Raw genomic sequence first — 14,815 nt, 5'->3', positions numbered from 1 at the left:
TCAACACATCAGCACAACTTTACAACTTTAAAAGGGACACCACTCAAGGTCGAGCTAAAAGCGCTCCGGAGCTCCAAACTACACTGTAGGCAATACTGAATGGCAGAATTGAATTATTGTGTGAGTTCAGCTTTCTACAGAAAAAAAACTTTAGAGTCTTATTTTTATTACTTTTATTAGGTGTCGTCGTTGCAAAAACAAAAATATTGCTGCAATCACTACTGTTAGACCACACTGGGGAAATGCTGTCTGAAAGGGGAGGGGAAGAGAGACTGTGGGCCCCACACGCGATGCACAGTTTGGGTTCACAGCTCACTGCTGCCTTCAGACAGCCAATCTCACCTGAACTAGATAATAGTTTGCAACTAAACAAATCACGTGGCACGTGTTTTTCTTTTGTGCTGTTGCAAAGTGAAGTATGCAAATCAATAGAATCGAATGAATGCATCGGATCAGTAAAAATGTCAGATTATTGTTACATTGATTCTGGTTCGGCTTTGGGTCCACATTGGAAACTGTAACCCCCACCCCACCCCCACACACACCTTGCTTGATTTTGATCAGCTGTTAGCTCAGTGTTGTACCTCGTGTCGGTGGTAACATGTTATGTAACACGAGTTATCTCAGAGCGGGACATTGTGTCCAAGAACAGTAAACAAGATTACAATGTTCCGCCAGAGTTGGAAGTATTCTATTAAAGAACCCGTGGTGACCTCGCCTCAGCTGCTGTCTTCCTGTTTTTTTTTAAAAAAGCACATTGTCTTATAAATGATGAAAAAGCCTGACTGTATCTTAAAAAGGCCACGTCAAATTCTCATCTCCTTAGAACAGAGAAGGTTAAGGGGAGATTTAATCGAGGTGATCCCAATCAGGAAGGGTTTTGATAGAGTAAATAAGGAGAAACTGCTTCCACTGGCAGGAGGGGCGGTAACCAGAGGACACAGTTTTAGGGTAATTTGCAAAAGAACCAGAGGGGAGATAATTTTTTTTATATAGCGAGTTGTAGTGATCTGGAATGCACTGCCTGAAAGGGCAGTGGCAGCAGATTCAATAGTAACATTCAAAAGGGAATTGGATAAATACTTGAAGGGGAGAAAATTTGCAGAGCTATAGGGAAAGAGCAATGGGGAATGGGACTAATTGGATAGCTCTTTCAAAGAGCCGGTACAGGCATGATGGGCTGAATGGCCTCCTTCTGTGCTGTATCATTCTATGATGGTGCCATGTTCCCCAGGGTGTTGCATATCATAAATATATTAATATAATAAATTACATGAATTATCTGCATAGCATTCAGCTTGCCATCTGTCAGACCCTCAATCAGATCCCCAGACTCTTTCTACTTCTGATCAATCTCTATGGAGAATGGGAATCTGGTCAGTGGCAATACAACAGATTAATATCAGAGGATTCCAGTCTCTTGTGTTCAGGCGAGACACCTCATCAGTCATCGCATCATCAGTCACCCCTAGAGCATGACCACATCTTGAGTATTGTGTGCAGTTTTGGTCGCCTTATCTGAGGAAGGATATACTCGCCATGGAAGGAGTGCAGCGAAGATTCACCAGGCTGATACCTGGGATGGCAGGAATGACGTATGAGGAGAGATTGGGTCGATTGGGCTTGTACTCACTGGAGTTTAGAAGAATGAGAGGGGATCTCATTGAAACTTATAAAATTCTAACAGGACTAGACAGACTAGATGCTGGAAGGATGTTCCCGATGGTCAGGGAGTCCAGAACCAGGGGTCACAGTCTAAGGATAAGGGGTAAGCCATTTAGGACAGAGATGAGGAGGAATTTCTTCACCCAGAGAGTGGGGAACCTGTGGAATTCTCTGCCAAAGAAAGCAGTAGAGGCCAATTCATTAAGTATATTCAAGAAGGAGTTAGATATATTTCTTAAGGCTAAAGGGATCAAGGGATATGGAGAGAAGGCAGGGACAGGGTACTGAGTTTGGATGATCAGCCATGATCTCATTGAATGGCGGAGCAGGCTCGAGGGGCCGAATGGCCTACTCCTGCTCCTATCTTCTATGTAACTGCAAATTCTCTGATTTTAATCGACCCTAACAACTCCGTTAATCATTTTAAACACCTCAATTAGATCACCCCTTAATCTTCTATAGTCAAGGGACTATAGCACCTCCGACAGTGCAGCACTCCCTCAGTACTGCAGTGGGAGTGTTAGTCTAGATTTTGTGCTCTAGTCTCTGGAGTGGGACTGGAACCCAGGACTTTCTGATGCAGAGGTGAGAGTGCTACCCACTGAGCCATGATGTTTTGCCCAAACAAGCTCCCCCCCTTTCTCTTTTACAGATTAGGCCCAATAAGTCACCCAGGCTCCCTGGAGTGTGAAGAATTTGAATGAATTGATTGCAACATGTACAAGTGCTGCAGTGTGTTCACTCTCTGAAGAGTCTGTTTCTCATACTGATTCTGTCCGCACATCGCGCCAGTCATTTATGAGTGCTGGATCAGGAGAATGTTTTGTCTGGTGGCTGGTGTAATGTGTGGGCTGGGTTTAGAGAAGAAAAACAACTTACTGGAGACAGCATTGAACTTCTATGATTCAGTAGTTCAGAACTGAGTCTGCCCTGCAGATGTTTTTGAAGAAGTTGAACTCTTTGCCACCAGGTGAGGAGTACAGAGCAAGAGGTAAGATGGAATGTTATCAGAACAAACTGGATGAGATTAAGAAACAAACTTAAATTGAAGGGAAAAAAAGAATACAAGCATCTAAAGACACACACCATATGTGTGTGTCAGTAAACTTGGGTCAGTCAATAAGCCTCACTCAGTTCTGCTCCCCCAATGTTGCACACAAGTTGGCACCTATGGCAAGTACCTGCAAGAGTAGTGAGGGTGGAATTGTTGGGGACCGCCCATCCTGCAGTTGGCCATAAGGGTCATCTAAGGTTTAGGGTGAGTAAGTGGTGAGCCTTGCAGGAAGGGGACCCATATGGCTTATTTGATTTTCTATGGGTTTGCCAGGTTTCCCTGGCTATGTACTTTGCTCCAGATCTTATCCCCATAACTTGTTGGCTTGCTTTCGATTGCTAATGAACCTGCTGTACTTGTTTTCATTATCTGGTTGATTTGTATAACTGATATGCTCAAATTGCTGCCTCATCCCTCCCTATTTCTGTAATCTCCTCCAGCCCTACAACCCTCTGAGATCTCTGCGTTCCTCCAATTCTGGTTTCTTCTGCATTCCTGATTTGGTTCACCCCACCATTGGCGGCCGTAGTATCCCTTGTTGACAGCTTGGGAAAGAGACCTGTTCTCAGCCCTCTGTCTATGCTGTTGAGTTTGCTGCAACTTCCACCTCCGTAACATTGCCTGTCTCTGCCCCCTGCATCAGCTCATCTGCTGCTGAAACCATCAGCCGTGCCTTTGTTACCTGTAGACTTGACTATTCCAACACTCTCCTGGCTGACTTCCCACCTTGCACCCTCTGTAAACTTGAGCTTATCCAAAGCTCTGTGCCTGTATCCTAACTCACACCAGGTCCTGTTCACCCATCGCCCCTTTGCTCACTGACCTGTATTGGCTCCCGGTCCGGCAACACCTCAATTTTAAAATTCTCATCCTTGTTTTAAAATCCCTCTATGGCCTCGCCCCTCCCTTTCTCTGTAACCACCCTCAGCCCCACAACCATAGAATCATAGAAATTTACAGCATAGAAGGAAGCCATTTGGCCCATCTTGTCCATGCCGGCCGACAAAGAGCTATCCACCCTAATCCCACTTTCCTTATCTGGGGCAAGTATGGAGGCCCTCCTCCAAATCTGGCCTCTTGCACATCCTCGATTTTTATCGCTCCACCATTGGCAGCCATGCCTTCAGCTGCCTGAGCCCTACATTCTGGAATTCCCTCCCGAAACTTCTCCACCTTTCTCTCCTCTTTTAAAACGCTCTTTAAAACCTGCCTCTTTGGCCACCCGTCCTAATGTCTCCTTATGTGGCTCAGTGTCAAATTTTGTTTGATAATCGCTCCTGTGAAGCACCTTGGGACGTTTTACTATGTAAAAGGTGCTATAGAAATGCAAGTTGTTGTTCCTTGTGTGAAGCACCAATGGCAGAATTCCGTGTCCTATTATTACTCATAGTGTCTGTGGGTTTTCCCAGGGTCTCCATACTTGCCCCAGATAAGTCCAGTGGGGATCTATGTCTGCTGAGAGCAGGTGTGGGCTCCACTGTGGGCTTTCTGAAGGCTTCAAGTACAAAAGAAAAAGGTAATTGATCTCAGAGGGATCAATTACCTGAAGTAAGTTGCCCCCCCCCCCGATGGAGGTGAAGAAAATTACATTGCCAACTTTCTTCACCCTCACCCAGGCCCCAGGTGATCCTTCTTGGAAAGGTAGGGTGCCACCCCAAGACACCTCAATGGGGGGGAGCACCTCTGATGTGCTGCTACAGGCATGGCCTACCAACCAGCATATTCGAATGACCCTGTCCCCAGGATTTGGGATGGGGTCAACAGTTGCTCAATGGAAGTCCCATCTCACTGAACTTGCGCACCCTCCAAATACATTGTATGATTTTTAGGCTTTTATTATATTTCTTGAATAAACACATTACATTGCATAGAAACTACAGCACAGAAACAGGCCATTCAGCCTAACTGGTCCATGCTGGTGTTTATGCTCCACACAATCCTCCCCCCACCATACTTCATCTCACCCTATCAGCATATCCTTCTATTCCTTTCTCCCTCATGTGTTTATCTAGCTTCCCCTTAAATGAGGAAGGATAGGAGGAGACTCGAGTGGAGCATAAACGCCAGCATAGACTGGATGGGCTGAATGGCCTGTTTCTGTGCTGTATATTCTATGTAAATGCTTGTATGCTATTTGCCTCAACATTTTACATGTTATAGCAAAGCTAAAATTGCTGTTAATATGAAAGGGTAAATACATGTCTTGAATTAGCACACATTCCTACATGGTATAAAAGGAAATATGATCATGGCTACTCGTACTGTTTATTATACCACATTTTAGTCTTCAGAATGTTGGTTGAAGATAGCCTTGAGAGCAGACATTTTGTGTAAATAGTCCAAGTTCTGTTCTAGTGCATAATAAATAGGGAGCATCATTAACCATAATCATCCATTCCCAACTATGGTATCACTGGAGTAGAATTTCAAATTAGATAGAATTAGGAGGGTCTAAAGAAAGCATAATTATGTTATGAAACAACAAAGGTGACAACAATTGCATTTATATAGCACCTTTAACGTGATAAAATGTCCCAAGGCGCTTCACAGCAGTGTAATCTGGCAAAATTTGACACATAAAAGTCACATAAGGAGATATTAGGACAGGTGACCAAAGGCTTGGTCAAAGAGGTAGGTTTTAAGGAGCGTCTTAAAGGAGGAAAGAGAGGTGGAGAGGTTTAGGGAGGGAATTCCAGAGCTTGGGGCCCAGACAGCTGAGGCACGGCCGCCAATGGTGGAGTGATGGAAGTGGGGGGATACGCAAGAGGCCAGAGTTGGTGGCGTGCAGAGATCTCGGAGGGTTGTAGTGCTGGAGGAGATTACAGAGATAGGGAGGGGGCAAGGCCATGGAGGGATTTGAAAACAGGGATGAGAATTTTAATTTCGAAGCGTTGCTGGGAGCAAGGAGACAAAAACATTTCAACAAAAAATATGAGCATTTCCCCTTTAAGATTATACCCAGCAACTGGAGCCAGGCATCAAAAGACCTTTGAATGAAGTTATATATCCATTGCACGGATTTGCCTTGGATTAGTTAACTTGAACTTGACATTGTGTGCATCTGGGGCTCTCGCTCAGCTGTTCCATTTCTACAGTCAGCTCGCCCTGTCAATGTGAATGGAGGAGCCTCCAGGTGTTTGGAGTCCTTGTGAACAGAACGCTGCACGTCCAATCAAGAGGCGCTTCCATTGTGACGTGGTGGGGGAGGAATCCAGATGTTGGTTACTCTGCGAAAGTACATTGCGAAGTTCACCACTAGTCCAGGACAGCGCGGCTGTGTATCTAGTCTGTTGCAGTATTACTCTTAACCTGATCTCCTGCAAAAATAAGTCGTTCTGCACGCCGACAAAAATAACCAACCTTTATAGGGTAATTTTAATCCAGCTTGTATCTCCTTATTGGTTATTTTTTTTATAGAAACAAAGGAATACAGTTTGTCAAGATTCAATTGCACGTGTTTGTTTTCTAACATTATCTAGAAATGCAAGTTATTCCTCATTCTTAACATACAAATTCGTCCATCTAACACACGGAAGTGGTGAAGAACAAATAGGTCTGGAAGCTTTGCTGTGAGATTTTTTTTAATTGCAATGTGATTTGATATTTTAATTTCTACATTTGCACGCCACGTGTTTTGCCATATTGTGTAAGAAGGGACGGAGCTTGGTCAATGCTCCCAGCAGATTGTCTCCCTTAAAGATTGCTGTCGGGTTTTTTTTTAAAGCAAGGCGTGGGAAACGGCAGGAAATTCACTGATAATTTGTATTTGGAGCCATGTCTGCTGCTGCTTACATCGATTATCTGGCCGCCGAGTGCTTGGTTTCTATCTCCAGTCGCCCTATAGTGCACCAGTCTCCTGTGCAGGAGTTGACTGAAGAGGATGGGAGAGACACCAGGGAGGGCTGGAAGGACGGCGGCTCCCTGCTCACCATGGCTAGGATCTTGGCGGACCTAAGCAAATGCAGACCCCTCTCCCAATTCTCTCCCAATCACTCCGACAGCGCCACCGATTCCGAGGGCGACGCCTGCATCTTGACCGGGAGAGCTCAGCAGCGCCTGCAGCTGGAGCCGCATCTTCAGCCCGGAGTTCCGCCGGAGCTCGGACTGCTACAGTGTAACGCAACGGGCGAAGTGAAGACTTTCTCCCGCAAGAGACACGAGTGCACCTACACTGGATGTGGCAAAGTCTACGGGAAGTCTTCCCACTTAAAGGCACACTTCCGAACGCACACAGGTAAGTGTTACTGCCCTCCCATTTAAAATGAGTATTGTGCTTCAGTAAAGTTGTGATTTCCCCCCACTTTTTTTAAAAGAGAGAAGTCATATAGAATCATGCGGCACAGAATGAGGCCATTCGGCCCATCGCGCCTGTGCCGGCTCTTTGAAAGAGCTCTCCAATTAGTCCCACTCCCCTGCTCTATCCCCAGAGCCCTGCAAATGAATTTCAAGTATTTATCCAATACCCTTATGAAAGTTACTCCTGAATCTGTTTCCACTGCCCTTCCAGATTGTAACAACTCGCTGTGTAAAAACATTGCTCCTCATCTCCCCTCTGGCTCTTTTGCCAGTCACCTTAAACCTGTGTCCTCTGGTTACTGACCCTCCTGCTACTGGAAGCAGTGTTCCCCTATTTACTCTTATCAAGAGTGATACAATTCCATACAATCCAGAAGGCGGAATGGATAATTTTAGAATTTAGTTCACTGGCTTCATATTATATGGCTGGAGAAATGGGCGGTTGTTTATAGAGTTTCAGGGTTTTTTGTTACTGTGGAGGGGGGGTGTCTGGGTGTAACTTTCAATTGTGGATGGGGGTGTGGATTTCACTCATTCAGCCTACTAATCACTTGGGTAATTGAAGTGCTTGTAACAATTTTTTTAATCCATTCATGGGATGTGGGTGTTGCTGGCAAGGCCAGCATTTATTGCCCATCCCACTTGCCCTTGAGAAGGTGGTGGTGAGCTGCCTTCTTGAACTGCAGCAGTGCGTGTGGTGAGGGTACTCCCACAGTGCTGTTAGGGAGTTCCAGGATTTTGACCCGGTGATGATGAAGGATCGGTGATATATTTCTAAGTCAGGATGGTGTGTAACTTGGAGGGGAACTTGCAGGTGGTGGTGTTCCCATGCGCCTGCTGCCCCCGTCCTTCTAGATGGTAGAGGTCGCAGGTTTGGGAGGTGCTGCCGAAGAAGCCTTGGCGAGTTGCTGCAGTGCATCTTGTAGATGGTGCACACCGCAGCCACGGTATGCTGGTGGTGGAGGAAGTGAACTTTTAAGGTGGTGGATGGGGTGCCAATCAAGCGAGCTGCTTTGTTTTGGATGGTGTCGAGCTTCTTGAGTGTTGTTGGAGCTGCACTCATCCAGGCAAATTGCACCATGGAAATGATCTGTGCTTTGTGTTTACAGTTTGGGTAGTGGGGATCTGAGGCAGGAAATTTGTTTTGTTTAAGAAACTCTTTTTGTGTCTATATAGTTGTCAGCCCACAGACCCCTTGTGATATTTGCCAGGAATGTAATGTACAGCAGTTAGTAAGATGTGGGATGTTAGTAAGAACAAAGATGCCTCTATAATTATAATAAAGCAGCGATTATTGAGTAGCCACCTGTTGCTGGCTAACTTAAAAATGAACATTAAAATTATTTTGCAAGTAAATCTATGCCTTTGATTTCATTTATATTTCACCTTATTCGCTGAAGTTTTCTGAACAAATGTTTGCACCGCTTGCTGTCCTGTTTTGGTGGGAGTGCCTATTTGTTATATTGCTCTACCACTAAAAATTGTTTTTAAAGGAATGAGCTAGAAATATATGATTACTTAAAGATATGGGGTTTTAAAAAATGTATTTAGAGGGAGCAGAGGCTCCAGGAGACCGTTCATTCCTCCATCTTCCTCCTCTGGGACTCCCACTTCCGCGACAGACCCCTCCCACCCCCATTCCCACCCCACCTTTGCTCTGGAATTCCCTCTCTAAACCTCTCCACCTCTCTCTCCTCCCTTAAGATGCTCCTTAAAACCTACCTCTTTGACCAAGATTTTGCTCACCTGTCCTAATGTCTCCTTATGTAGCTCAGTGTCAAATCCTGTCTGATAATTGATCCTGTGAAGCACCTTGGGATGTTTTACTATGTTAAATGCATGTTGTTGTACGTTCACCTTACTGTGGAATTAACCCTATCAGCATATCTTTCTATTCCTTTCTCCCTCATGTACTTATCTAGCTTCCCCCTTAAATGGGCAGCTAGCATATGCAGTCAAGTTTCATGATGCCCATATTGATTACAGGGCAGCTTGAGTCAGAGTTTAGTGTGTAAAGGACAACATCCTTCAAAGCATGAGGAAGATCCAATCGGTGTAAGTAATCATCAAGAGAAGGGGTGTATCTCCAGGCATTAGCTTTGACCACTGGCTTAAACTCATTGTTAGCTCTTTAATATTCTTCCTAATATATAGCTTAATTTAGATTAAAACTAATATTCATTTGTACTTTTCTTGGCTGTAAGCAGAGACAGTTTGACATCAGTGAAAATGTAGTATAGACAATAATAACCTGAAGGTTTTTATGGCAGAGGATTAGTGGGAAATAAATTGGACGTTACGTATAAAATAACATAAAGTTTCAGAAAAGCGTGTACATTATTTTCACGTTATTACACAAACATAAATTGCATCGATTAAATTGATCATAATTCTTGCACTTGTGTTCAAATCCCTCCATGGCCTCACCCCTCCCTATCTCTGTAACCTCCTCCAGTCCCACAACCCTCCGAGGTCTCTGCGCTCCTCCAGTTCTGGCCTCTTGCGCATCCCCAATTTTCATCGCTCCACCATTGGCGGCCGTACCTTCAGCTGCCTAGGCCCTAATTTCTGGAATTCCCTCCCTAAACCTCTCCGCCTCTCCCTCTCCTTTTAAGACACTCCTGGTAGGATGGCCGTTCCTTTTGGAATTCCTTTCAACCTCAGTGAGCTCGAGGACAAGGAGGAGCTACAAGGAACGACCAGAGGGTGCTGCCCATATCCTAACTCACACCAAGTCCCATTCACCATCACCCCTATGCTTGCTGACCTACATTGGCTCCTGGTCCGGCAACACCTCAAATTTATCATTCTCATCCTTGTTTTCAAATCCCTCAATGGCCTCGCCCCTCCCTATCTCTGTGACTTCCTCCAACCCTCTGAGAACACTGCATTGCTCCAATTCTAGCCTCTTGCACATCCCCGATTTTCATCGCGCCACCATTGGCAGCCATGCCTTCAGCTGCCTGGTCCTTAAGCTCTGAAATTCCCTCCCTAAACCTCTCCCCCTCTCTCTCCTGCTTTAAGACACTCCTTAAAACCTATCTCTTTGACCAGGCTTTTGGTCACCAGTCCTAATATCTCCTTATGTGGCTTGGTGTCAAATCCTGTGTGATAATCGCTCCTGTGAAGCGCCTTGGGATGTTTGAGTGATTAAAGAACTGCATATGCAAAAGACAGGGATACCTAGGGCCGAAAGGAGGTTATACGGCAGTGTGGGTCAACTCCTATGAAAGTAAGATGCTCAGACTGGTGCCATTGAACCAGAGAAATATCTAGAGAAGATCCAAATTCGTGACAATTGTATGGAAAAAGAAATCCTGTACGGTGACGGTGTCTTTAAAATGTTCTCTTTGCCCTTTACAGGAGAAAGGCCCTTTCCTTGCAAATGGCCCAGTTGCAGTAAAAGATTTTCCCGTTCCGATGAACTGACGCGACATTACAGAACCCACACCGGCGAGAAAAGGTTCAAGTGCCCCATGTGCGAGAAATGTTTCATGAGGAGCGATCATTTGACCAAGCACGCCAGGCGGCATCCCGGCTTTCATTCCGGCATGCTGCAAAAGCCACGGAGGAGATCTTTCCGATCCGCCGCCCTTCAACCAGCAAGATAAAAGCCCAGCCTACGGGGAGGAACCAGATCAGCAGGCTGCTGGTTGAAGTCGCCCTGCTGTCAGTGCGCCAACTTGCCGTTGCTGCTACTGTTAATAATCGGTGTGCAGTTTGTACTCTGCATTTCAGTGCCCTGGTCTTTAAACTCTGGTTCAATTTAGGAGCAGTTTCTGATCGCGGGTCTGTGCTTGCTAGCGTTAATTGTTTGGCCGCCAAATTTATCTTGCTTTGTGACACACACTATCATCGTACTACAGCAGATTTTCAACACTTCTAGTAATTCTGGGTGCAGTTTGAAATGCAGGCTCCTGAAGTACACGATAACTACTACTCCTGTACTATTATCCTTTCAGCTGGTGTGAAGATTTACACTTTTCTCATTTGGACAGGGACTCACTCGGTCCAGTTAATTAATGCCTGGAGTCGTCTTTCATGTTTAGCATACTGTGTTAGGGCGCTGGATAAAACAGGCACTAATTCCACTCGTTTCCATCAGCCCTATGAGATGTAACTCTGAATTCGCAACAGGAAAAGGGGAAGCTCAAGATTCACGAGCGGAATTCTGTAGTGAGTCTCGGTCTAGTGGTTTAGTAGTTAGAAGGTCCTTCTGAGGAAGGACACTGTGGTCGTCGTGGCCATGTTGAAATGTGTCTTACTATGGCTCATGATGTATTGTAGGTATTTGCCCCACCATGGGAGATGGAGAAAGGGGCAGAAGAGAAAATTATTTAAAATTCTACAGCATTGGAAAGTTATTAAGTCTTAATGGTTTTCTTTGTCACCTTTTTTGAAAAATTAATGCTGGAAAATCTACCTCTTTTTAGTCTACAGTACCAGTAAAAGTATATTTATACTGTATACCTTTATTGTCAATCATTGTAATATGTGGTACCCACCTTCAAGTGTGAATGTATAAGTAGCTATATGTACTATGTATGTATTGTCCGGTTTAGCCATTTTATTGCACCTAAATGCAATTATTTTTCCTTTCATCACATGAAATCTTGCAATTTGCATTTTTTTTAAACTTCAAAATTCAAAACTAAAAGTGCAGCTTCTAATTTTCTAAATGAGTACTATTTATTATTGCTAAAATCAAGATCCTTTGGATTGAGCAGGAGGAATATGAAGCGTATTTTTGAAATTAAAAATATAATTGTAAGAAAATGTCCAACGGTCCAGTGGAGGGATGTTTGTTTGTCGTTGCAGATTATCACAACAATCATACAATAAAATCCCACTGTGCTTCTATGCCGGTTTACCTGTATATTGACTTATAAAGCTGGCTACGCTAGAGCAGTGGTTCTCAAACTTTTTTTGGTTGAAGGACCCCTTTTCAAATCGATTAGTAAGCACGGACCCCTCTTCTAAATTGTAATACTGTATAATACTCATAATATGAACGTGCTGCATGTAAAAAGAGTGTTTTAATAATGCTTTTAAGAAAACAGGTATTTACTTACAGATATCAGTGAGTTGGGTGTTCCTGCTTCTCGCACCAATTCTGGGTACTCCGCAGCAATGGACGGCCACTATTGGCCACTTAGTGCTGGACAAGTTTTAAAGCCGTCAGCAGGCTGGCCAAGGTGAGTGAGGGTACGAGCACCTGCTGCGATGCTGCTGGAAGCACGACTCACCCCCGTACTGTCCCACTGGCATGTTCTGTAACGGCTGCACTGTGGGATTGTACATGTTTGCGTAAACACGTTCAGGCACGAGTTTGAAGGGACCTGCAGGTGCTCTGATCACGTGTCGGAAGGATGGCACAGGGTCACCGCGCCAGGGAGGGGAATCAGCTCGACTGGCAGGGAGCGCTTGTTGCAAAGTGAGAGCTGTGCGCCTCTGTGAGGAGGCGGACCCAGTTGTTAGAAGAACTGAATCAGTGTCAGTTTTATAAAGAGGAGCACTCCTTTCCACCCCCTCCTCCTCCTCCCTCCCTCCCCAGAGCCAGCGCCCTGATGGGAGACGCCGAATCGCTGGAGACTGCTCCCTCCCCCTCGCCAGGACTGAGCGCTCTCATCCTGGACAAAACTTTCTTCACTTCTCGGAAAGGATTGCTGGTGGCGGCTGAAATGGCAGCAGAAGCAGCGATGGAGGCCACGACGACCCACTGTAGCACAGCGGTCGGCAGCTCCTCGGCGGGAGGCTCGGAGGTCGAACCGGTAGGAGGGGAGGCGGCCAGCTGACCGAGGGCGGGAAAAGCAGGCCCTGGAAGGTCGGACACCGCGGGAGGCTCGGAGGTCAGACCGGGTGGAAGGAGAGCCAGGGAGAAGCAGGCCCCGGGACGTCGGTACCATGGCGGCTGAAGATTGTCGGGCAGGAGTGCGGGAAAGGCGAAGCGAGGCGAGAGCGGACCCTATTGTGATGGCGCCGATGAAGATGGCTGCCGTCCTTGCGGGCTCCGTGCGTACCAGCAGCTAAGTGTCCGTTGCTGCTTGGTGCGCTCGGCTCGTTAAGAAAAAAGCATTTCACTGACTGGATTTCACTTGTTGTATTTGGCTATGTGACAAATAAAATTGAAAATTGAAATTGAGGCTTGAAATTACCTCCAGTCGCAGACCCCCTGGAAAGTCTCTACAGACCCCAGTTTGAGAAGCACTGCAGTATAGATATCACAGGCACAGTAATTTTATTCAAGGCAGTCTTGTTCAGTTCAACTCGGTTGGATTTTACCTAATTTGAAAGTCTTTTAAAATCTATTTAAAATCACCACCTCTCTTGACCCTGCCACCGTCTCTAGTTTGTTTTGTTGCCAGTTGTAAGTTAGGAAAGTAGCAATCAAGATTGCTTTTAATAGACAGGTGACAGCTGTCTTCTATTGTTGCTGAAGAAAAGTTTAATGTAAAATGGCTCGGGAATTATTACTATGCCCTGGTTTCTGAGCAATCTACAAATCCCAGAATGCCATGAACTGGGTCGAATTAACATTTTACAGGTGAGCAGCCAGTGCTTGGCTCGCCTCCACAGGCAGCTCGTGCATTTGTAAAGAACTTGCAATTATACAGCGCCTTTCACAACCTCAGGACGTGCCAAAGCGCTTTACAGCCAATGAATACTTTTGTTCTGAAGTGTAGTCACTGTTGTAATGTAGGACGAATGTGGGGCCACTTGCCTTGCCTCCTGGCCGAAGGCAAGTCCCGGGGGTTTAAGGGAGGGCAATGGGGCCCAAGCGTGATGGCTGTGGAGTCGGGGGTAGCACTGCAGTTCCACAGATTTTCTTGATTTTTAAAAACAATAAAACTTATCTTTTATTGGCCTGTTAGAGGTGCAACCAGGTCCAATTTCTACCCCCATATGACAAGACTGTGGAGAGACTAGAGAAGCTGGGATTGTTCTCCCTTGGAGCAGAGAAGGTTAAGGGGAAATGTAATGGAGGTACTCAAAATCATGAGGAGTTTTGATAGAGTAACTAAGGAGAAACCGTTTCCAGTTGCAGGAGGGTCAGTAACCAGAGGGCACAGATTTAAGGTAGTTGGCAAAAAAATCCGGGGGGGTGAGGGGGGGGGGTAAGAAATGAGAATTTTTTTTTGAACACAGCAAGTTATGATGATCTGGAATGCGCTGCCTGAAAGGGCGGTGGAAGCAGATTCAATGATAACTTTCAAAAGGGAATTGGATAAATACTTAAAGGAAAAATTTGCAGGGCTATGGGGGAAAAGGACAGGGGAGTGGGACTAATTGGGGGATAGCTCTTTCACAATGGACTGAATGGCCTCCTTCTGTGCTGTATGATCTGATTCTAACTTCAAACAATTTAATTTGAATGAGGGCAATTATAATCTACATAAACTTGTACACGATTTTAAACCACTGATGTGCAGTGTAATGACTCCCACTGGTTATTGACTTAATAGAAGATGGTTCCCTGAAAATGATTTATTTTGTAGTAAGTGTGATGGAAATGAAGCACAGATAAACAAACAGCTGCTTAGATATCCTTGAAGGTACAACTCACATCTTCTAAACTTGTCATATTAAGACTATAGCACCAATAGTGGACAAAAATTAGAACAATTGCCCTATATTTTCAAGGTGTGCAGGCTTATGTATTTATTTGTGTCCAGTCAGTCACCTCATGTTACCCGACCTTTTTTTTATTGGTTCATGGGATCTGGACGATGCTGCCAAGGCCAGCATTTATTGCCCATCCCTAGTTGCCTTGCTGTAAAACCACTAGAGCCTTTATAGAAC

At 45.2% G+C, this 14,815-nt stretch overlaps 1 protein-coding gene across 1 annotated transcript; it reads left to right on the top strand.

The window, feature by feature from the left end:
• Positions 1-5,388: 5,388 nt before the first annotated feature.
• On the top strand, positions 5,389-13,153 carry klf9 (Kruppel like factor 9). The gene is made up of 2 exons (XM_085992371.1): positions 5,389-6,953; positions 10,379-13,153. The coding sequence occupies exons 1-2, from the start codon at positions 6,494-6,496 to the stop codon at positions 10,624-10,626; spliced, it is 708 nt and encodes a 235-aa protein (XP_085848497.1). The 5' UTR covers positions 5,389-6,493; the 3' UTR covers positions 10,627-13,153.
• The last annotated feature ends 1,662 nt before the right edge of the window (positions 13,154-14,815 follow it).

Source organism: Somniosus microcephalus, chromosome 1 (assembly GCF_052327205.1).
Source record: "Somniosus microcephalus isolate GS21.2 chromosome 1, FLI_Smic_1.0, whole genome shotgun sequence".
Lineage (NCBI taxonomy): Eukaryota > Metazoa > Chordata > Chondrichthyes > Squaliformes > Somniosidae > Somniosus > Somniosus microcephalus.
Note: the sequence above shows the minus strand (reverse complement) of the source record. Positions and strands in the feature narration are given on the sequence as shown.